The sequence below is a fragment of the Rattus rattus genome, chromosome 1 (genome assembly GCF_011064425.1).
Source record: "Rattus rattus isolate New Zealand chromosome 1, Rrattus_CSIRO_v1, whole genome shotgun sequence".
NCBI classification, from domain to species: Eukaryota; Metazoa; Chordata; class Mammalia; order Rodentia; family Muridae; genus Rattus; species Rattus rattus.
The window spans coordinates 132,356,048-132,380,616 of NC_046154.1; the positions used below are offsets into that span (position 1 = coordinate 132,356,048).

At 43.4% G+C, this 24,569-nt stretch overlaps 1 protein-coding gene across 1 annotated transcript in view; it reads left to right on the forward strand.

Annotated features, from left to right (window-relative positions):
* The window catches only part of Esrp1 (epithelial splicing regulatory protein 1), a 53,578-nt gene extending 38,752 nt beyond the window's left edge, over positions 1-14,826 (forward strand). Inside the window, exons 14-16 of the mRNA XM_032905914.1 lie at positions 2,381-2,531; positions 7,999-8,110; positions 13,292-14,826. Of these exons, the coding sequence (XP_032761805.1) occupies positions 2,381-2,531; positions 7,999-8,073 (226 nt within the window). The 3' untranslated portion in view covers positions 8,074-8,110; positions 13,292-14,826. The remainder of the gene's footprint in view (positions 1-2,380; positions 2,532-7,998; positions 8,111-13,291) is intronic.
* Positions 14,827-24,569: the final 9,743 nt, after the last annotated feature.

The window sequence follows — 24,569 nt, forward strand, 5'->3', positions numbered from 1 at the left end:
AAGCGCTCTAACCACTGAGCTAAATCCCCAACCCCAACTCCTTGGTTTTTAAGAAGCCCTACGGTAGTTAACTTTGTATTACACCTGCATTCATTCATTGGGTATGACCTGTGTGTGGATACATATGCTCCATTTCTCAAGAGTAGACGTCAGTGTACAGCTTTTCCCTCTGTGTGGGTTCCAGGGATCAAGCTTGGGTCCCAGACTCAACCATAAGTACTTCGACCCACTAAGCTGTCACACCGGCTTCTTATCTGCCTTTTTTTTTTTTTTTTTTTTTTTTTTTTTTAAATATCATTGGAGGTACCAAAGACTCCAAACTTAATTTATAGAAGATCTTTAGATAAACGCAATGAAATGTGAAAGGAAAGGATATAAAGATAAGTATGTTAGGGAAAGGACAAGACATTCATGTTTTTCATAGAAGAGTATGGGTGGGTACTGTTGAAACATACAGAGAGAGCTTCATGGTCTTTTTTGTATTAAACTCATGTCAGATATGCAATATATACAGATACTTAATGAATACTAATCTAAATATGAAGAAAACATTAGTCTTTTGAGAAATCAGAGTGGGGTTGGCAGAACGGTAAAGAGCACTTAACTATTTGAAAGACCAAGGTTCACTTCCTAGCCACCCACATGGAGACTCAGGCACCGGGCATGTGTGTAATACACAGATACAGGTGCAGGCAAAGCACTCAGATGAATAAAATAAATCTTAAAAAACAAACCAAAAGCAAAAAGCTGGTTGGTGGTGGTACATGCCTTAAACCCCAGCACTTGAGAGGCAGAGACCAGTGGATCTCTTACTTTGAGGCCAGCCTGGTCTATGGACTGAGTTCCAAGACAGCCAGAGCTACACAGAGAAACACTGTGTAACAAAACCAAACAAAGGAGATACTGGTGTGACTTTTCTGGGTGGAAAGAGTGCCAGCTGTCTGTTCCGTAGGAAATTATTTAACTCTAAGGTCTCTCACCTCTGTTAAAGTGCAGTGGTGCTGACTTGAAGGCTTCCAGAGTGTTCAACTCAGCACACACCGATTCTAGCTCACGTCTCTTAAATGGTGGTTTCAGTTTTGTTTTCCATTGGAGTCACTTGGTTTGCTTTTACATATATTGGCACGGGAGTGTAACATTTGGCTTTCATGAGTCTTTGATTTTTTTTTTTTTTTTTTTTTAATTTGGAGGGGAGCACAAGCAGGCTCTTAACAGGGAAGTGAAAGATCTTCAGTATCTTTCAGTATGTCACATGGTTGAGGACTTCTGATTTAGAGGCTGAAAGTTTTGGTGCTGGATGCCCCGTGCTGTTCTCAGGCTTCTGTTACTCAACAGTGATGACAAGAGTCAGGCAGTGCCATCAGATCTTAATGAATGTGTTAAGTAATACTCTGAAGAGCCTTGCTGTGAAGCTGAAGATGTTGAACATCCCTGTTTAGCATATGAAAGGGTTCTGGGCTACTTAACATAGACTGTGGGGCACTGAGAACCTATGTGTTACAGTTCTATAGAGTGGATACTTTGAAACGGTACAGTTACCTCTGGAAGGTAACTAGAAGTTCATAATCTAAACTTGGAATCAGTATGGGTTAAATGTTCTGTGTATATTTCAAGTTATAACGATCTGGGTGTTCTAGAGAACTGGTTGGGTGGAGAATCCCACAAAGCCGATTGGTGAGCTAATTAATGAGACAGGTGTGGAGGTTGCTAGAGGAGCACACAAGTTAGGCCACCTTGGGTCTTGTGCTTCTTGGAGGAAATTGCTACAGTAACACCGGGCGGCTTCATTCTTCAGTTCCCCCTTGTTAATGGTGATCAGATCAGCTTGTTGCCTTTCTCTTTCCCTCTTCTGTTGGCAGAAGTTGCCCTGGTGTGCTCTGCTGTGTTGTTCGTGGGCCTCATCCTTCCTGTGCACATGTGGATAGAGCCTTTCATTCTTGGGCGCGTTCACTTTGGACACTTTTGATCGCTGGCTGTGGTTCCTATTAGTCCTTTATAGCCATTTCTCTTCTTCGTGCCTTAATATTCCTGAAAACTGGCTCACTAACTGTCAGTGGTCTGGGCTTTGGAAGTGGCTGAATGACTTGAAAAGGCTTCTCCCTTCCTCTCCCTTTGAGAACCTTAGGGATCGGGGAAAGTCCGGCATCTAACAGCACGGCATTAACCCGCTACCTCTCCTTTGGCTGCTGGGAAAGGTGAGACAACCTCTGGCGTTCTTGTGTCTTAAGAAAGGTAGCTCAGCGATGCAGAAGAAACATCACTTTCTAAAAGTCACTTAAATCCCCAACCCCTAAAAGTCAGTTTCTTAACCGGTATGTTTTAGAGCAAATATTCGACATTGTGTGTTCCTGTTGGTTCATTGTGCTTTCTCTCCCTTTAGCCCCCCAGGTTCGCCTAATAGTCTTGGCTACTTCCCTACAGCTGCTAATCTTAGCAGTGTCCCGCCCCAGCCTGGCACGGTGGTCAGAATGCAGGGCCTGGCCTACAATACTGGAGTTAAGGAAATTCTTAACTTCTTCCAAGGTTACCAGGTCAGTAGCTTGAAGAAGAAAACTCCTCCGTGCCCTTATTATTACTAAAGTCCGTTTGCCAAAAGAACACAGCTAGGAAAGACACCGGTTCTCTGAAACTCAGCACGGGGGTCTGTGCTGATGGACCTACCTCCAGGTTCATCTTCTTGCCACGACTAGGGCTTCCCTGTGATGTCCTAATTCCTGCTACATAATCCTCACTCCCTCTTTCTGTCAGTGCCTTCTTTAAAGCTTGGGTGCTTTGGGAAAGTTCATCAAGGCAGGCAGCAGGACAGGGGCTCTCATGAAGAACAGCACTGACTAAGGATGTGTTTTCCTTGAAATGTCTGTTAATTCTTTGACTTATAAAATAAGCAGGGCACCTCACAACCATCAGTGAGTCCAGCTCCAGAGAGTTAGTGCCCTCTGCTGGCTTCAGGGAGCATCAGGCACGCACACACACAGTATGTGACTGCAGGCAAAATACTCCTACACATACAGTAAGTTTGCTTTTTTTTTTTTTTTTTTTCTTTTGTCTTACTAAGTAGCTTTGGCTGTCCTGGAACTCACTGTATAGAGCAGGCTCAAACGTGGAGACCTGCCTGCCTCTGCCTCCAAAATGCAGGATTAAAGACAAGCACCACACGCCCACTTTAATTTTATTTTTTCAGACAGGTAGTGGTGGTACATTCCTTTAATTCCAGCACTAGGGAGGCAGGATTCTGTGGATCTGTAAGTTCAAGGCCAGCCTGGTCTACAGAGTTAGTTCCAGGGTGTCCAAGGCCTCACAGAGAAACCCTGTCTCAAGAAACAGGGAAGGAGTTGAACTTGATCGTTGGAATACTCACACGATGGGAAGAGAGAACTCATTCCTGAAGGTATCCTCTGACTTCACACAAGGTGTATGCACCACACACACACACACACACACACACACACACACACACAAATACAAATGAAGGTAATTTTAAATTTTTAAAACAAAGGAGTGGTAAGGATATCGATTAGTGGTAGAGTGTTTCCAGTCTCCAATACTGCAAATAATTAGAGTAAATAAATCAATAGAAACATTTAAGCATGGAGTATCCAGTTGAGTATTTAAAAATCAGAAAGCCTCTTTTAATTGCACTGGAGAAAAATAAAAATAACAAACCTGCCTTAACCTCAGAGATGAAAATAAGACACCCAAACTAACAATCCTGTTTCGATTCTTGGACTGGAGTGGGTGCTTGGCCTCCATGAAGCGTCCTAATGATTCTGCCTTTGCATTCATCTTTTGTTCTGTTTTATTTTGTTTTGTTCTTTGGCTGCTGCCTGTGTCCATCACTGTCTTCTGACTTTAAGAATAGGCTTTTCTTGGTGACAGGTTTGCAACAGTGACTATTATCTTGTTTCTTTCTGGGTCATCCAAGCAAACCTCATTCCTTCTTAAAGTCATTTGATTACTTAAAGTCAAGTTTCTTCTTCCTAGAAAGTCTAAAAACAAGTAACTTTGTAGCCTTACTGGTCTATGAGCAAAGGCAGTCCTCTTAGAGCTGAAATTAGCTCGAGTCTTCAGAATAGCAAAGTCTTGAGATGCCTCTGAGAATATGCAGCACAGCATGGGCGAGCCATGTCTACAGAGATGGGCGATGAAACATGACTCGGATGGTGTGATCTTAGGTAAAAACTGATTAGATAGATCCCTGACCACCCTAACCATTATTAAGGACGTTTACCATGCAAGAAACATTTTCCATTAGTTAGGAGGAGGACAGACTGTCTGACAGAAAGTCCAGAACTAAAGTCACCTCTTCTTCCTCCTTGGTTATGGTATTCTTCGGAGGGCTGGTACTCAGTTCTCATGGGTCAGTAGCTCACTATTCTTCTCCAGGTGATTGTTCAGCGGCTGGAGGACTTAAACAATGTTAAAAGACCTCCTTTTTCTCGGATTAAATTATACAGTTTTACTGAGATTGGATTGAAAAGCTTAATCTTACAGAAGAAATACTTGGACTTTTGTATTTTCCCATTGTAGAGACTCTGAGTAGTTTTCGAGTTTAGTGGTCACCTGGGTTTAATGGTTTAGCTTGGTTCCACCAATTTCATTTACTTTCATACTGAATAAAGTGAAGCATATATAATGAACTAGCCAAGGTTAATCTTATGGAGGAAGTACTATGGTTGGCAGTTGTGAGTACTCATTTCCCCTCAGACACATAATCAGGATCATTTCTAGGTAATATGATGAAACATCTGACACAGACTGACAAGACGGCTAGAGGCTGATAGTGCTTACAGCCTGACCAACTAAGCCTGTGTGGCGAGAAAGAACCAACTCCCGAAGGCGGCCCTCTGACCTCCCAGATGTGTGTTGCAGCTCGCACATGCACGTACATAATCAATGAATGTAATAGAAAGTGGGGAAGATTTGAAAATGTACAAGTCTGACATGCTTCAGAAATGGGAGAAAATGATAAAATTTATACCAGATAACTCTTGAGTATCCCCGAGAGTCATTCTTGGCTAAAGTTATCTGTCAGAATCAGAAGCACACTGCTGGGACATTTTCTTCTCTTGATGTACGAATTTTATTTTGGAAGTCTTTAGACTTTCTATTTTCTTATTTATTGTGTTAGTTGGAGACTCATTCTTTCGTAGTTCAGCTGACCTCTGTAGCACTAAGTAGATCAGGCTAGCCTTCTGCTAGCCATGATGCTCCTGGCTCTGCTTCCCAAGGGCACCACACTTGGGGCAAGCATTTGTAGTTTTTAAACTGGATCAGTGAATCAGGATGGTACTGAGGCCTCAGTCATCCAAACCTGCAGTTCCAGGATATGCTTCAAGCTGCAAGGCATGCATTCACATCTAACCCAGTGCATCTAACATGCATTATTATCTAACCCAGTGTTTTCTTTCTCACATAAAGCCTAGATTTTCTTACTGCCCCTTATTTGTTGTTTGCTGTTCAGAGAACAGATGTCACCTTGGGGTCCTAGATTCTTTAGATGTGGCGTTGCCACAGAAGGTAAAATCTGCCGATGACTTGTTAAAAATTGTTCTTTTGAGTAGAATCTTTTTTTATCTCCCCCATCTCTGTTTCTGTCAGAAATTAATTGTGCAGCTCTGGCTGGCCTGGAACTCACTGTGGAGACCAGGTTGGCCTGGAATTCACAAAGATCCACCTCCTTCTCCCTCCCGAGTACTGAGATAAAGGCGTGCGTGCAACACCACCGTCCAACTACTACCGTTAATCCTAATGACTTGTTTTAATTTTACCTCTGGTTCTTTCAGATGAATGTTATATGATTATGTTTACATTGATATACTTAAGCAAGTATCTAAGAAGTAATTGGTTTGTTATAAGTGAAATTCGACAGCGATGTCCAATTTTACCATTTAAACAAATAGAAAACTTGGATGTCTGTAATAGCAAGTGTCATTTTAGAAACAAATGCTCTTAGTTGGGTCTGGTGGTGCACACCTTTAATCCTAGCACTTGGGGGTGGAGGCAGAGGCAGACGGATCTCTGAATTTGAGGTCCGTCTGGTCTACGTGGTGAGTTTACAGGCCAGCCAGAACTGCATAGCGAGACCCTGTCTTGATTAAAAACAGGAAGGAAAAAAGAAAGAGATGTATAATCTAAAGAATTTAGATATATTTCCCCCATTTACTTCAGCAACATTTCTCTCAAAACTGTTGCAGCTTTGTGAATTTCCTCTTTATAGGAACTGGGGTGGGGTGGGGGTAGGGGATTCCAAGCTTAGAAAGAGTAAGGGAGAGCGGGGAGAAATCCGACGGGCAAAGTAGGTAGGGTCCTTCCTACCAAACCTGTTGTGGCTGGATATAGTGGCACACATGTTATCCCAGGGCTCAGGCAGGAAGTTCTAAGCAAGCCTAGGCTCACAAGACATTCTATCAAAGAAAAACCAAGGGGTTGGGGATTTAGCTCAGTGGTAGGGTGCTTACCTAGCAAGCGCAAGGCCCTGGGTTCAGTCCCCAGCTCCAGAAAAAACAAAGAAACAAACAGAATGGCCACAAAGCTCCCTAACTACTGTAGTGCTTTCCTGACAAGCAGGAAGCCCTGAATTTCAGCCCCAGCAGCCCCTAAAACCAACATTGTGACCAGAGCCTATGATATGGAGAAACCCCTGTCAGAGCTGAAGGAAGAGAGGAAAAGGAAGATATGCTGTGGAAGGAGGATTTCTGAGGGCGAAACACTTTGAAAGCATTGAGAGGATGTTTTGGTCACTAAAGTGAAGGCACTTTATTTTGGATAGTGGGTTGCCTTTCCTGATGGCTCCTGGGAGACCTTACCTACCATAAATACTTCTGTTTGCTCTTTTCCTTAGCCGTTACTTTCCTTGGCCTTGGGCTGTCAAAATGCATACTGGGTTTCCTCCTCAACATCCTGACTTTGTGTCCTTTGGTAACTCATAAAAATTTTTATTCAGTATTCAACTGAGAATTTATTTCAGCGGCTTATTTCAGATCTAAAACAATTAAAAATCCACTGATTTTATGTTTTTAGCGTATAATGCCTGACAGAGTAAATTGATGCACAAATAAGTAATTTCCTGTCATACCTAAAGTTTACTATTAAGAGAAAAGGTTCTGGGGTTGGGAATTTAGCTCAGTGGTAGGGCGCTTGCCTAGCAAGCGCAAGGCCCTGGGTTCAGTCCCCAACTCCGAAAAAAAGAGAAAAGGTTCTGGGCTGGAGAGGTGGCTCAGCAATTAAAAAGCACTGGCTGGTCTTCTATGGGTCCTGAGTTCAATTCCCAACACCCACCTAGCAGCTCAAAACCATCTGTGGGATCCAGTGGCTTCTTCTGGTCTGTAGATGTACACACAAAACATATACATATCTATATAACATATTTTTAAAATATTATTTATTTTATTTATGTGAGTACACTGTCGCTGTCTTCAAATACACCAGAAGGAGGGCATCGGACCCCATTATAGATGGTTGTGAGCCATCACATGGGTGCTGGGAATTGAACTCAGGACCTCTGGAAGGAGCACTCACTGACCTACTACTGAAATAGAGATCAGATTTGATCCTCAATTGTGGTCTGGTGGGCTTGTTTCAGTTTTTAAAACATATATTCAGGCTGGAGAGATGGCTCAGCAGTTAAGAGCACCAACTGCTCTTCCTGAGGTGCTGAGTTCAATTCCTAGCAACCACATGGTAGTTCACAACCATTTGTAATGTCTCCTTCTGGTATGTCTGAAGACAGCTACAGTGTACTCATATACATTAAATAAATAAAATCTTTTTTTTTTAAAAAGCCCTAAAAATAAAAAAATATATTCAATATAACTTCTCTCCTAGAAGGGATTTTGATAAATAAAGCATTCAGAGGGAATTAATTTGTGGCTTCTAACAGTGTCATTGCCCAGGTTCTAAATGTCATACACTTTTGTTGATATATATTTGGTTTAAAATAACATCCACAGTGACAGGCTGTCCATCTTTTGATCCTGTTTGTCTCAACTTGCATTTTAGTATGCAACCGAGGATGGACTTGTACACACAAATGACCAGGCCAGGACTCTACCCAAAGAATGGGTTTGTATTTAAGGGCCCCAGCAGTTAGATCGTCCTCAGAGAAAAGAAGGTAAGGACCTATTGTGAAAGCTAAATCAGAGGCCCCCATAGAGAAGCCAAGAGTCTGATGTGTCTCTGGGAGGCAGGTGAGGGGGGCTTCCTTCCCCTTGCCTCACTATGATGTGAGTCAGAAGACTTAGAGGGAATGGGCGTGGGAATGAAGATTGTAATCCAGGAACACAGCATCAGTGTAAGTGTGTGAGCGAGAGAGTGCTGCTGCGAAGACCGTAGAGCAAGTGTCTTCTTGGACGTTGGTTTACCGCTCAGTTGTGGGATAGGTCAAGTGCTTTCCTTGTTGTTGTTCTTCCTCCCCTCCTTGTCCTCCTATTCCTCCTCCTCCTTTTTAATTTAAGATGTCTAACAAGGCCGCTTACTTGCTATTTAACCTTATAACCTGAGTTTGATCCTTGAGTTCCACATAGCGCCTGTCGAGAACTGACCCTGAAGGTTGCCTTCAGACCTCTACATGTGCACTACACACAAAATAAATGTTACAGGGACTAAAACGTCGCCATTCTAGAAGAATCTATATCTTTACTATTTTAGCACCCCACTCAGTCAGCCAGTTACACATACCTGCTATTTCCTACCAGGAAGATCACTTGAGCCCTAGGTTGGGGTTTGAGACCAACCTGGACAAAAGACCTCATGTTAAAAAAAAGAAAATGGCTTTGTTCCAAAGTTCTTGAAAAACTTTCCTTGTGTGTCTTTTTTTTTTCCCCCCTCTCTTTTAAATCTAAAGCTAGAGGGGAAAATATTGATAAAGTTAGTGGGCTGTTGTCAAGAGGGATCAATCCTGCCTATTAATCCAAAAGTTTTCCTAGGATGCTGGTGCTCTGTGGTTGCCCAGGGAGTTTCCTGGGGCCACATTGAGGGATCAGTGTGGCTTTATTTCTTCATTTTGGTTGTTGGATTTCTAGACTTTTCACTTTCCGGTTTAGTTGTCTTCATACTTATGAGCTCTAAGTATGAAATGTGAAATGTGGAATCTAAGCCGGTGACGTAAGCACCAGGGTTCCGTCATCTTTGTGAAACGGGACTCTGTGTGTGACTCCTCATTCTGAGGACAGTTTCAGGGTGCAAGAGAAGAGTTTCAGGTCTGCCTTTTTCAGTGAGGTTTACAGGAGCTGAGGTCTGTTAAGGCTCAGAATGCTGCTCAAAGTGGGGTCTGCCCGGCCTGGGTCGCAGTGATAGAGTCACATCGGCTTAGCTCACTGACACCTGGTGGTGTTTCTTCTCACGCTGTTTGGAAGGGAATGCCTCTCCTGCGTACACTCAGGACCGGGTTTCCCAGTGTCGGTTCTTATATATTTGCAGCTGGGGGATAGTCCAGCACCGCCCTCTGTGCTGCTCAGGATGCCTTGCCTGTGCTGTGAGGAGCTCATTCTGCTTCGCTTGTCCCTTTAATGTGCCTCCATCCATTTAAGATTTTCCTTGAATGCTGGCGACCTAGGTTCTTGGGGTCTCTGTCTGCTTTTGCCCTGTCATCATGCTGCCGTCTCCAGACGTCTCCAGACAATAGAAGGACACCTTCAGAAGAGTGCTTTCTATTCCTGTCCTAGAATCTGTTACATATGCACTACTTTATCGTATGTGAATGGGTGTTTTACCTACATGGACGTCTGCTTCACCCTTGTGCCCAGCGCCCCACAGAGGCTGGAAGGGGTCACTCTGTGATGACTCTTGTCTGTCATCCCAGGGCTTGAGGGATTGAAACAGACACTGCCAAAAATGGACGACGTGAGTTCCAGTCCACCTTATGCTGCAGAGAATTTAAGCAAACAGAACCCATCAGAATTTTAGGTTTCTGGGTTTTGTTTTACTGAGACCTCGCCTTGCTGTATAACCCAGGCTAATGTTTCATACCTAGTGGTATCCAGTTATCTTTAATAATCCTTGTGTAAGCTCTGTGTGTTGGTACACGTTTATAATTCTGATATTTCCAAGAGAGGCAGAAGGATTTCTGTGCGTTCCAGACCGGCCAAGACTACACAAAAAGAACTCTATCCCAAAAAAAAACTAAACAAAACCCAAAGTAACAAATGGGCATGGTGATTCACACCTGTAATCTCAGATCTTGGAAGAAGTTCAAAGCTCACCTGGCTATTTAGTGAGTTCCTAGGCAACCTCGGGTTGGTCTTCAGCGTGAGGCCTGCCTTGTTTCTAAGAAGAAGAGGAAAAAAACTCTTCTGTATACATAATACTTTAATGATAGTGTATGACAAAATAAAACATTGTTTTAACATACATCTTACCAGGAAGGAAAGACAAATTATGAATGTTTGCATTTAAAACCTTAAAAATTATCTTTGGATCATACCGTCGGCTTTTGTTGCTAAGAAGAAAAGGAAACTTTTTTTTTAACCTGTCTTAGATTCTCTTCCTGCTAGCTGTAAGAATTCAGCAGCTTCCTCACTACATACTGAAATGCCACTAACATCACTGAGGTTAAGAAGCAGGTGTGAGGGAGCTAAACACTTAACATCCTTGTAATTATTCTGGCCCTTCCACAAAGAAATCTTTGGCTGGGCATACACTTTAGGTGCTCACAAGATGACTGTTAGTATACTCGTAAGAGCTGGGAATAGAAAGGTGTAACTGACCGACCTCCCATCATTACACGCCAGCCAACAACTTTCAAGAGTCAGAAGCAAATTGGGAATTGAGATCTCTCACTTGCTTCATTGGCTGTCTTAGTTCTGTTAGCTGGTGGTAAAATGGCCTCTCCATGGTATTAGCGAACTAGGGTGTTGTTGGGTGAATATGGTGAATAGTTAACAGATTTTATTATCTGTATTTTGTGTGTGTGTGTGTTCAAAGAAGCATTTCCATGCTTAAACTGAGCACTAAGTTGCTTCATTTAAACCATATTTTAAATGTAAATGCTAAGGAACTGGTATTTGGGTTATCTTTTGAATACTTGATTCTAAATTTGTATCAATTGTCGTTTGTTACTTAGTCTTGACACCTTTTTCAAAGTGGCCACAGGAAATGAGATTGGAGCCATTCTTAACTTTTATCCATTTCTCATTTACATGTAAAAGTGCACGATGCCAACAGTTTTTTGTTTTTTGTTTTTTGTTTTTTTTTTTTCTTGGTTCTTTTTTTCGGAGCTGGGACCGAACCCAGGGCCTTGCGCTTCCTAGGCAAGTGCTCTACCACTGAGCTAAATCCCCAACCCCGCCAACAGTTTTTATTTTAACCTTTGAGTATTTTTGGTTTTGTCCTGTATACCCTGTAAATAAAACAGTATTGGGGGGCACAGGGTGCTGTGCGTGTAAAGATTGTATCCTAGGTCTGTCGGTGGGATCTGACACCTCATGTACCAAAATGTACAGATGGTTCAGGCCTTCCTAAAGCCACACAGCATTTGCTTATAGCCCATGTTTGTCCTCCCATACATTCCAAGTTACTTCCGGACCACTACTAATAAAGTGCAAAGTGAATGTTCACACACACTGTTCTGTGTCTCCTGGCTATTCTGATACGTTCTGTAAAGCCCAGACTGGCCTTGCCTTTCAGGCAGTCCCCTGCTTCCTGAGTGCTGGGTTTGCACAGTGTACCACCACAGCCGGCCTGTGACTGCTGCTGTTTCCACGGCTTGCTTGCTCGTTTGGAGAACAGTGAGAAGATGAGCTGGGGAGATGGCTCAGTGTTTTAGAGTACTTACTGCACTTGCCAACAAGCTGCATTTGGTCCCTAATACCCATGTCTGGCTCTCCACCACCTGTCACTTCAACTCCAGGAGGTTCTCTGAGTAGAGGTTCAGTCACCTCCACTCAGACATGCACATTCCCACACAGCACACATGAGTACGCAGAACTAAAAATAATCAAAGACATTGTTTGAAGAGGGGAAGCCAGCCATGGTTGCCCTTGCCTTCAAATCCCAGCATTCAGGAGGCAGAGGCAGGCAGAACTCTGAGGCTGAGGCCAGCCTGGTTTATAGAGCAAGTTCCAAGACAGCCAGAGTTGTTACACAGAGAAACCATGTCTCAACAAAAACAGAAAAAGGGATGGGGTCGGAGTAGGTAATGACCAGAAAAGAGTCTGCACCTGATCAGGACGGATGCTTTTCCCTTCTGAATGCTCATCATGAGCTGTTTGAATTTATAAATCTAGATCCATAAGCGTGGATGGCTTGCTCTGCCAACATAACCACTATCTGTTCCACTTTCCCCACCTCCAATGCGGCCACAGGGACTGGGGCTGTGCTCAGAAGCACTCACCTACCGTGTGAAGACCTACCTGGCTTTGACCCCTAGGACCAAAACCAACCTAGTGGATGTAGCATGGAGACCCACATCAGCAGTTCTCACCCTTCCTAAGGCCAGAACCCTTTCATACAGTTCCTTGTGTTAGACCCCCAATCATGAAGTTATTCTGATGCTCCTTCATAACTGTAATTTTGCTGTTATGAATTGTAAATATTTTTTGAAGATCGAGATTTGCCAAATGAGTTGATACAAACAGAGAGTGGTGTTGGAACAAACAGATTGGCTGAAGCACTAGTCAGTCACTGGCATGGGGTTCCTGTCTGCCATCGGTCAGGCCCTGGCGCTGCTTACTGGTTTTAACTTTTTTTGTTAGAAATTATTTGAAGTCATTCTAGAATTAAAGATTTTACTATAATTATTCGCTGTCCTCAGAGGCCAACAGAGGATATCAGAACCCCTGAAGCTGGAGTTAGAGGCAGCTGTGAGCTGCCTACTGTGAGTGCTGGGGGCCAGAATAATCCTCTGGGAGAGCAGCAAGCACTCACTCTGAGCCTTTCTTCAGACCTGGTTTTGTTTAGCTTCGGGTTTGTTTGTTTGTTTGTTTGTTTGTTTGTTTGAGACAAGGTCACTCTGGTCCTGACTGTCCTGGAGCTCACAGAAATCCTCTTGCTTCCTCGTCCCCATGGCCAGCCCTCCAGCTCTAGCAAAGCCTGAACTGTGGAATTGAATGTCTAGTGCTAGAAGACTTTACAGCACTGGCCTGCCAGGAAAGGGGGTAAAATTGGAATCAAATTGAGTTGGGCAGGTGCAGAGTTCTGTGTTAAATATACTCAGTAATACAAACAGGAAAGTGTTAAACTCTCAAATCATTGGTTTTGTGAATGTCCCTGTGCTATAGAAACTGGGACTGTTAGTCTCCTGTGAATTTGAAAAATTAAATTAGAGGTTGTAATGCTGTCTCTTTCCCCCATTCAGTGTTTGAAAGACGCATGGTGATCCTGAAACTATCAGACGAGAACTTCTAGCAATTTCAGGGGATGTTTGTCTACACTCGGGCTGCGGAAGTTTCAGCCAACGGGATTGGACAGTGGGCCTGGGCCTTATCTTTCGGTGGAGTGAAAAACCATGGAGCTGTGGAAGCCAAATCTTTACAGCAAGCTGTACGCACGAACCCGGCTCTTTGCTGAGTGCAAATAGGAATTTAAATGTGAATTTGAAGTCAAAGTTCTCACTTCCAGCTAACTGGCAACATTTATTTCCTGAGCTGAAGTCTTGGAGTAAAATACATTCCAGTAGCATCTACCATCCACCATTAATTGCTATGGAAGCCTCATTGTGTACCCCACTCTTCTGTCTCCCTGTTTTCTGTAAAATAAAACCCTCTTGCTAAGTAATTTAAGTGTACGTTCTTAGAATACTTAAGTCCCAAACTCTAAAGAAAAGGAATAAAATAAAATTAATATTTTCCCAAATACTAGTTTTCTTCAATAGGCCATCACGGTGCCTTATTGTTAACAAATATTTCTAAAACGTCTCAGGCAGGCTGGTCCCGTAGCTCCGTTGTAAAGAGCTTGCCTGCCTAGCACACTTGAGCCCTAGGGTTGCAGACCTATCCCCTGTGTCCTCTCCACAGTGCGCCCTTCCACATACGCCTTGTTAAAGGCCTTGCGTGTTTTTCTCTGCAGGTATCCGCTGTAAATAAGAATGAAGTAGGGGCCAAAACCTGAAACCAAAAATGAAGCAGCTCCTTGTAGTCTTAGTTCCTAGTTTGAGCTGTAGCTGAGTGCTTGGCTTCCCGTGTATTATTTTATATTGTGCTTTTGTCATTGTTAATGGTTTGGACTTTAATAAGAGAAATCCCATAGTTTTTAATGTCACCAAAATAAGCCTATTTGAACAGTGTATTCCAGAAAGCAATATACTAACCAAAGTGAATGCTTGTGTGTATTGATACCCTTTTTCTCTCTAACGCCTCAACTGTCAAGGAACTAAAACCTTTAAAAGCGTAGGCATGCTGGCCTGAGGTAAACACTGGTACAGTTAGAGCGGAGGCAGCAGCTCCCTGTGTTCAGCACAGCTTGTCTGGTGTGTTTATGGCCAGAGTGCAGTATTCGGCACTGGCTAGTACGGCTGCCTGACCGAACTCCACTGGAAGTGGTTTGGTTAAACGCACATGTTTCTTTGTTACTCCTGACCTTGCTTGGATGCAGTGCCTAGATTGTGGCTGCTATTTTTAGTTCGCATCATGACCTTGACTGCGGAGTCCAGCCTTACCCTCTTACTTGACAACAGTAGCCCTTCAACTGCAGTGGGAAGAAAGAAGAATTTGGTATGAAAATTGGTGAGCTCTGGCACTTGAGATAAACAAGAAGAAAGTTCCTACTTGATGCCTTAAGCCGCTCCTGCCGGAAGCTCTGAAGGGCTAAGTTGGCAGAGATCCTTACTTTGATACTACTGCATTTTTTGTAGAATTGTTACGTTGATAATAAAACTTGCCTGCTTAACCTCAATGTTTGCATTCTTGTTTTTGAGAAGGCAGCTGGTGATGGGGGAAGGAGGCAGGGGAGTCGGCCTGTTTTGTAGGTTGGAGGACCTTTGCCCTAGTTTACCTCACAGGGTCACAACAGCTTTCAAAGAGGCTCTTGAGGTTTCAAAGTTCAGACTACTGAGGCATGGGATTACAGTGGGTACCACCATGCCTGGCTTTTTATGTGGGTGCTGAGAATCCGAGCTCCTCTCCTCATGATTGTGTAGGGTGTGCTTTACTGACAGCCTTCCCAGCTCCAGTGTTTGCACGTTTTGCTGGTTCTCAGTATGTGACAGTGAGCTGGACATGACTCTCCCGATATTTAGAAGGGTGTGGCAGAAGGGTTCTTAGTTGGTTAGACTGAGGTATAAAGTGAGACCCTATCACAAAAACGAGAAAAAAAAATAGCATAGCCAGGCAGTTGTGGTACACTCCCAGCATTTGGGAGGCAGAGGCAGGAAGATCTTTTGAGTTTGAAGCCAGCCTCCTCTTCAGAGTTCCAAGATAGCCAGGTCTACACAGAGAAACCCCATCTCAGAGGAAAACAAAAAACCAACGATAGTTTGAAAACTACTTATGTCATACAAAACTAGTAAGAGCTGCAGCCTTAATGCTTCTGATTCTGCACCCTCCTTGTTTGCTGAGTTCCTTAATGTTCTCATTAAAGTTCTATTCATCCTCAGGACTACATTAAATACTGTTATAACATTCCAGAACAATATGCATCACCAACATAACTTACTGGACATGAGTATTCTTGTTCAAGACCTCAGGTGTCTTGATTAACAAAGTAAACTCTTGGCTTACTAGCATCATTTTTCCAAAGGTTAAAAAAGTAAACTTGTAGCTTTCTAGCATTTTCCACTTGTGGCACTTGAGCTCTGGGTCCTTCTCCATCACATAGAGTGGAGATGGCTCCCTCGAGAAGCTGAGGCTCCTTGCTTTGCTGTTTTCCTGAGACATCAGGGTGTTCTTTGCCTTTGGCAGGATCAAAGTGTCCTAGACAAAGCCAGAGCTCTGTTGGAGTCACGTACTGGGTGGAGCTGTCCTTTCCACAACATAGTCGGTTGGAGCGCCAGCAGGGGTTGGTAGGTAAGGGTGCATGCTACCACCATGGAGGACCTGAGTTCCAGCCCTGTGTGCCTAGAGTGGGAAGAACAAACCAGTTTGTGTTTGTCGTCCTCTAGTGCGTGCACAATCGCACCCACACATAGAACACAACTACAAAATAAAACTTAAAAGATCCATTGAAGTATTTGGAAGAAGAGCAATGGAGTAAGGCTGATGGGGTAAGAAATGAGAAAGAACCTGTGTGTGTGTGTGTGTGTGTGTGTGTGTGTGTGTGTGTGTGTGCTCTGTCAGGTTTATGGTCATTCTGCCTATCCCAGTCCTTGCACCCAGGAGCAGCAGAGAAGAAACCTCAGACCCAGTCTCTGGTCCTGCATAGCTAGGACTTCAGGCTCCAGCTGCCTAAGCAGGGTGGGAAGTGCAATTCTTGTTCCCCTATACGATCTCTAACTATGCGGTATTTGACATGGAGGATACACAGTAAATGCGAGTTGAGTGAATATCTTAGTTACTTCTCTACTGCTGTGACAAAACGACATGGCTGAGGCAACTTAACAGAAGAGAGCATTTCACTGGGGGACTCGTGGTTCCAGGGAGTGAGATCTCATTTCTGTAAGATTTTGATAGGTTTGTAATCTTGGACTGACATTATATACCAGTGATAGAGTAGTTTTGCCCATTGCCTTAGGTTTGATCTCCAATACCCCCCACAAAAAAAAAAAAATAATAATGAATGTTTCTAAGTGAAGATTTATTTGAGTACTGACTTGATCTATCAGTACAGTTCTGATTTTTATATTTAAGTACTAATGTATTCAAAGAGTTGCTTCTCACACTCCGCTAACACATCTGTGTTTGCAGTTGGGTTGAGAGTGACCTAATGCTTTGGTTGCTCTGACATCTACTGGCCACACAGTGCTACTGGCCTTCCAGGGACAAGTTCCCAGTCAGTAAGTATGTATCCAGGATTGTAACAGAACGTAAGAAAACCTGACCAAACTGGGTTCTGCACACCTTTAATCCCAGCCTGTGAGAGTCAAAGGCAGGTGGATCTCTTAGTTCCAGGCCAGTCTGGTCCACCAATCGAGGGGGTATACAAAATCTGAGTGACTGGGTAGTACCAGAAAGTACGCTATCATTTTCTACAACTCCAGCTCTTTTTGTTGTGAGACATGGTTTCACTAAATTGGCCAACTATGCAGTCCCCCCCTTTCAAGTCTCTTGGGGCGCTGGAATTACAGGCATGTGCCTGGCTAAAACTCTTTCGTTATGAAATCCTGCATTTTTTTAATTAAAGTTTTTTTCATTTTATATATATGCTGATCATGGTTTCCCCTCAGAGCCTCCCAGATCTTCCCCACCTCCGACTCCATGGGTCTTCTTTCTCTCCTTTTAGAAAACAAACAGGCAAAAAAGAAAAGGCACTAGAGACCCAAGAACAAATCCCATAAGAGTACAAAACTGGGAACTGTAATATATGAGCAAAAGACCAGGGAGGTTTAACAAAAACAAAAGGGCCAAACTGATATGAGGCCAAAGAGAAAAAAGAAAGAAAAAAGAGCAAAAGAGGAGGAGGAGGAAGGAAAAGAAAAACTCCAGAAATACCACTGAGTTTGTTTCGCTTCTCCCATCTACTGCTGGTCAGAGTCTTGCCTGCCCTTCTGCATGGCTTGTATACCACGGGACTGTGTTGGGTGTCAGCAGGAGGATAGTTCCTGGCCAAGAATGGGAGCTTCTGCCCACTTCCTCCTCTCATTGCTTGGACCCCATCCAGCTTGAACCTGTGCCCGCCTGTCTTAGGGTTTCTACTGCTGTGATAAACAGTCAGAAAGCAAATTGGGGAGGAAAGGGGTCATTTAACTTTCACTTCCACATCACTGCTCATCAGCCTGGAGGAAGGAGATGATGCAGGGGCCATGGAGGAGAACTTGCTCCACGTGAATTTCTCGGCCTTCTTACAAAACTCAGCACAACCAGCTCAGGGATGGCACCACCCATCATGGCCTGAACCTTCCCCCCATCAATTACTGTAACCCTAATTTTTGGCTACTTTATTGGGTTCTTATATCTACTCCCCTTCTATACCCCAATCCCTTCCAACACGGCAACACTAGGTGGTAAAGAAAAAAGGTTAGAGGGCCAGGGCCTGTAGATCTCTTCAGACTACTTTCTGCTGATTAGAAGCATTGACTTCCTAGGGGCAAGTCCAATCATTATCATCAGAATCTCTCCAATCAGAAATTCTGCAAGCCAGCAGACAGCAAACCGGCAGCACAGCAAAAGAGCAAATGCAGCAGCAGGAACCAGCAGCAATAGGGGAAGCAGCAGCCGCCATGGGCCAACCTGGGGCTCTTGTATTCATGCCCTCCCAAAAGTCCCAGGATTCCAAACGTAAGCTGTTTGCAGCTGGCAAAAATCATTCCCCTCCTAGGGCACAAGACAAATCATAATCTGAACAATCTGAAGCAGCTCCATATCCCACACCCAATATTAAAACTCATAATCATCACAACTGGGTTTTTATTTTTTAAGGTATATATATATATATATATACACACACACACACACACACACACACACACACACACACACACACACACACACACACACACACACACACACACACACACACACATATACATACAGAGAGAGAGAGAGAGACCAGAAGAGGGCATCGGATCTCTTTACAGATTGTTGTGAGCCACCATGTGGTTGCTGGGAATTGAACTCAGGACCTCTGTAAGAACAGTAAGTCCTCTTAACCGCTGAGCCATCTCTCCAGCCCCGCAACTGGGTTTTTAAAGGAACAGAAATTCTCACTACATTTCCCCCTTTTAGTTCAAATGGCTTTTTCTCTAACACCAATCAACTATATCTGAAAGGAACAATTATAAACTATAAGATAAGAGTTAAATTTATAATGATCGGTTCATTTGTATTTGGAAACTTTGGACCAAGTACTCCATCCACTACCTACCTCATCTTGGTGAGTCCAAAGTTCTGTACTTAAGTTATTTTCTTATCATAACTTCCATTTATGAGCCTAAAACCTTTTTTAGATCCTAAAACATTTTCTTAAATCCTAAACAACTGAAGCTTTCATATCTTTAATTTTTAATAAGGAAAATGGTAAGACTCTAACTATCTAGTCTTCTAGTCCATCAGAGACCCAAGAAGGATAAATATTAACTGAGTAAACAGGAAGTTCAGAGCAAGCAGCTTCCAAAACTATAGAAATGGCAGAAACTGCTGGCTACCTGGTCAGTCACCTAGGGTTCCCCTGTATCGGTAGGGCAACCAATCTTCAGCCTATAGTTTCAGACTATCTGACAAACTTTTCCGTGAAGCAGGAATTTTGAAGGACTGATCTATCTTGTATCAGAAAAGCAACTTCCCAGTGTCCTGCTTGTCCACAGTTTGGACAGCCTGCTGTCAGCCTTTGAGGTAAAGGACAGGTTTTTTTTGCCCAGGGGCCATCTTTGCCACAACTGAAGCAAACTCCTTGTGGAGGTTTTTCTGTGCTCATCATCTCCTTTGAAATAGACTGGGGATGCTACCAGGAGTTGATGTGTCTGTCAAAAAAGCCTTTTATTACTACAATATCTTAAATGCCATATCCTACAGATCTCTAGTGTTTGAGGACCACCTAGCTATCGAAAGTATTTCCGAATAGGCAAACATTGCTTGCTTCTAGCTATTTACTCTCTGCTTAAATTAAAAACATATACAGAAGGCCAAAGAACGCTTATTGCTGTAATTAAGTACACTAGTACCTAACAGACTACTAGCTTGATTACTTATAGGTGACTAACTACTAACTTGCATTTCTTAATTATCCTAAGCAGTTTACACAAGTACGTTTCAGGGACTCAAACTTTACATCAAAATTTTTAAATGAGTTGCATATGCACAATGCCTTAAACAAGAGTTTAAGTATGTTATAGCAAACAGAACCTTAAATTTCCTATCAATATACAAGAACCCATACCAATGTAAAAGTGTTTGAGGCTTCTTGTTGCTTTCTTTATCTTTTTCTTTTACTTATTGATTGGTTCACTTTATATTCCGATCACAGATCCCCACCCCCACCCCCTGTTGTGTCTCCGTCCTCTTTGCCCTTTTTCAAAGAGATATAGCAATCTACTTTCTGCTGCTTATGGACATCGAGTTCCTCAGAGCAGGTCCAATCTTCGTCGTCAGGATATCCAATTTCTTCTTCCCTTTGCTCACTTCAAAAATGCCCTACAGCTGGATTTTACGGAAGCATTTTCTCTGTTGAGGCTCCGTCTACGCAGACAACTCCAGCTTGCATCAACTCTACCACTATACAACTCGAGGCCTTTTACATGCTTCTACACTGAGCGAGTTCATTCGTCTGTCAGTCCCCGGGTGTCTGGAAGACACCATTTCCTTCTGCCACCCATCCCTCTGGCTCTGACACTCTTGCTGCCTCCTCTTCTGCATAGTCCCATGAGCCCTCCAGGGAAGGGTGTGATGAAGACATCCCACTCATGACCAAGCATTCCAAGGCCTCTCGCTCTGTACATTGTTCCGTCGTGGTTCTGCATTAGTTCCCAAGTGTTGCAGGAGGAAGGTAATCTAGAACCTGACCGGTGGGTATACCAGAATGTCGTCAGAAGTCGCTTTATTGCTATGTTCTTTTGGCAGAGCGGTAGTATCTGGTTTTCCTCTAGGTTCATGGCCTATCTAGTCTCAGGTTCTAGGCCACCCAAGTGGTCAGGTATGGTTTCCATCTCAACACTTTTTTTTTTTTTTTTAGGAGCTGGGGACCGAACCCAGGGCTTTGCGCTTCCTAGGCAAGCACTCTACCTCGGAGCTAAATCCCCAACCCCATGGCTTCCATCCCATGGCTAAATCCTTAAGTCTAACCAGAGAGAGGATGGATACTCCTACAACATCTGAGGTAGCGTTACACCACGCAGGTAGCGTTTGGTGGGCTAGCTGGGTTTGTGGTTAGCATTCTCTGGTAGCAGGCTGAGTACTCTGCAGTACCATGACCACTACTAGTCAGGAGTGGTGAAGACGCTAGTTAAATCCCAACCCAGCCTCTTCATGCTCAGTGAGGTAGGTAAATGTTGTCTTCAACAATAGGGCCTCACCGTTAGGTTGTGGAGAGCAACGCCATAGACTTGGGAAAAGCCTGGGTTGCTTGAGAGTTTCCATGGAGCAGTTTGGGCACCACCTCAATGAGACGTAAGTCATTCCTGGCACTGGAGTTTCACTTGGTGGGGAAAGATGTCTAGGTGCAGCTTTGTCTGTCCCATTATTTGGTGATTCTATTTAGATTTCTTTAATGAATGTATGTTTGTATGTATGTATATGAGTGTGCTATATATATGTGTGTATACATATTATATATATATATAAATTTTAAAATTTTCATTTTTCAAGATAGAGTTTTCCTCTGTAGCCCTAGCTGTCCTGAAACTCACCCAGTACACCAGGCCGGCCTTGAATTCAGAGATCTGCCTGCCTCTGCCCCCCAAGTGCTGAAATTAATGCACATGCTACCACCACCTACCTCATTCGTGTGTGTGTGTGTGTGTGTGTGCGCGCATGTGCATATGTGTATATATGTACATGTATACATGCATATACATATATTTGTATATACATACCTGTGCAAGTGACTACTGTTCTGTTTCCATATGACCCCTCAAATGGCCCTTAGTGTTATTTGTCCCTCTAGCTATTCTCTACCTTGCCTCCCTGCCTCCATTTAATCCTCTTGTTCCAGTTTCCCTCCTGTCTCTCCATAATCATCATTTTATTTCCACTTCTTTGAGAGACCTTCCACTCCCTCCCTAGTCCCTCATTCTATACCCAACCTCTGTGGCTAGACAGTATGACTAGCAAAGGCTTAAAGGCTAACATCCACATATAAGACATTATATATCTTATTTGTCTTTTGGGGTCTAGGTCACCTCACTCAGGATAATGTTGTTGTTTTTTTTTTAAGATTTATTTATTTATTATATATAAGTACACACTGTAGCTGTCTTCAGATACACCAGAAGAGGGCATCAGATCTCTTTACAGATGGTTGTGAGCCACCATGTGGTTGCTGGGAATTGAACTCATAACCTTTGGAAGAGCAGTCGGGTGCTCTTAACCGCTGAGCCATCTCTCCAGCCCAGGATAATGTTTTTTATAACTCCATCCACTTACCTGCAATGTTTATTTCATTTTAAACATGTGAATAATATTCCATTGTGTAAATGTACGTTTTCATTATTCACTCATCTGTTGATGGACATCTGGTCTGTTCCCAATTTCTGGCTGTGTTTAAGCCCAATGGGGATCCCAATAAGAAAGTGTTTCTAGGTATTGGCTGATGATACAAAGGCATAGGAATCAGTGAGAAGGGAGGTCTGAGAGAGTCCACAGAGAGGGAGAAGCTGGGTCTGTTCTCAAGGTTCAATGGAGTCCCCAGAAAATTGAGGTAGGGTAAAAGCCTATTGGGCCCCAATAGGCTATAGGACTGGAGAAGATTGTTATAGAAGACAGGAAGGAGAATGGAGATCTCCTGTGGCCCAGCCCAATGTGGCCACTGCAAGTCCCAGGTAGAGGATGTTTCTAACTTTAGGGAGTGACACAAAGGGATGCAGGGAGGAAAGGAAGCTGGGTCTGATGCAAGGCTTGGCATAGGCCCCCAGCGAATGGAGATGGGTCAGTAAGAAGAGAGGTCACGAAATCCTATATTAATTGATGAAAAACAAAGGAGACAGGTTTACTTGTCTTGCTTAGAACTCACCATGTAAACCAACCCTCAACTCAGGGATTCATGTGCTTTTTCCTTTTCAGGTGGGGGGATTCAAGGCACTGTAAGGGTCGAAGATTTACCAAGAAATAATACCACAGACTCAAATAGAGTTTGTAAAAACAAAGTGTTTTATTCTGCAGAAGTCCAGCACGCTGGGGTCTGCCATCTACAAAGATGGAGAGACACTGAAGTGAGTTCACAGGCCAGATTTAAAGCAAATAAGGGGAATTCCATGGAGGGGTAGGTGACCTCTATTTTTTTTTTTTTTAAGATTTATTTATTTATTATATATAAGTACACTGTAGCTGTCTTCTGATACACCAGAAGAGGGCATCGGATCTCTTTACAGATGGTTGTGAGCCACCATGTGGTTGCTGGGAATTGAACTCATGACCTCTGGAAGAGCAGTTGGGTGCTCTTAATTAACCACTGAGCCATCTCTCCAGCCCAGGTGACCTCTATCTTAATCTAGGTTCTGTCCCTAAGGACATTCCAGAAACGTTGCTGGGCCTGGGGGACTGGAAACTGTTGCTGAGGAAGTCTGGAAACTGCTGCTGACCCACTCTTGAAGTCTGCCGCCAAGGTTTACACTCTTCACACATTTAAACACAAACTTTTGAAAGTGTTTCAATGTGTCAATTATTACAACAAAGCCTTAGGCACAGCCACATAGAAACACCCTAGCAAAGTAGCAAAGCACCTGTGACTTTTTGCAGTAAGAATGAGTCCCATTGGCTGATAAACAGAGCTCAGGGCCTAAGGAGGAAGGATTTGTAATAAGCATGGGATAGATTCTATTGATGGAGGATGCAGAATGCAGAATGCCAAGCTCGCCTTTCATAAGGGTGGGTTCTATTCACTGAGAGACAAAGCCCAGGATTAGGGCCTAAACAATGCTCAGGATTTAGGAGAAATTCAAGTGGAGGCTGGCTCTAAATAGAATAGCAAAGGATTACCAAGGTTGTTTCACAGTCAGGTGACCAGATGTCATTCATTTCCTTCTGCTGTAGAAGATAGGCCCATGTGACTGGCAATCCTGGTTTCTCCAATGCTTACTCTAAGCTGTGCATCCTACACTCAGTAAGAGGCCCTGTCTCAAAAAACGAGGGGGGTGGGGGTCATTAAGACAGTTTAATGGGGGAAAGGTGCTTGCGAGGAAAGCCTGAAGACTTGAGTTCAATCACTGGGATCCGTGTAAAGATGGATGGAGAGGAGGACCCACTCCACAAAGTTGTCCTTTGACCTCCATAAGCACACTGTGGCAAATCCACACACACACACACACAGCAATAAAAACAACACTGAGGGTCGCCTCTGTGAACCAGGTACCCCTCCAGCCTGCCCTCAGTGACTCCACCAGCAGCCTTGTCATCCCCAGCTGACAAATGCGACATATTTCCACTGAGGCATACTCTTTATAAAGTCTATGCCATCATAGCCTGCTCTGTCTGTCATTCTGTCTCTTTCTGACTCTGTCTTGTCCCCACTCAGAGGTGGCATCCCATCAATAAACCTGTTGCGAAAGGTCTGTTGTGTGGTGTGATCTCTGTAGCATTCTTGGCTCCAATCTGCCTAGGGCCTCTTCTGCTGAGAAACTCTAACATTCTGGCATTCACATGTGCGCAAAATGCATCTACTCCCACATACACATGCAGACGCACAAAAGATAATGGAAATTTTGGGCAACGAGCAAATAGCTTATACTATATATCCCAAATAGCACATGGTACATGTTTATTTGACAACGCTAATAAAATTGAATTTCACAAGTATTTAGATGTTTACCTGTGATCTTGTTGTTGTTGTTGTCGTTGTTAAATTTAAAAATTTCGTTTATTGGTGGCTGGAGAGATGGCCAGTGTTTAAAAACACTG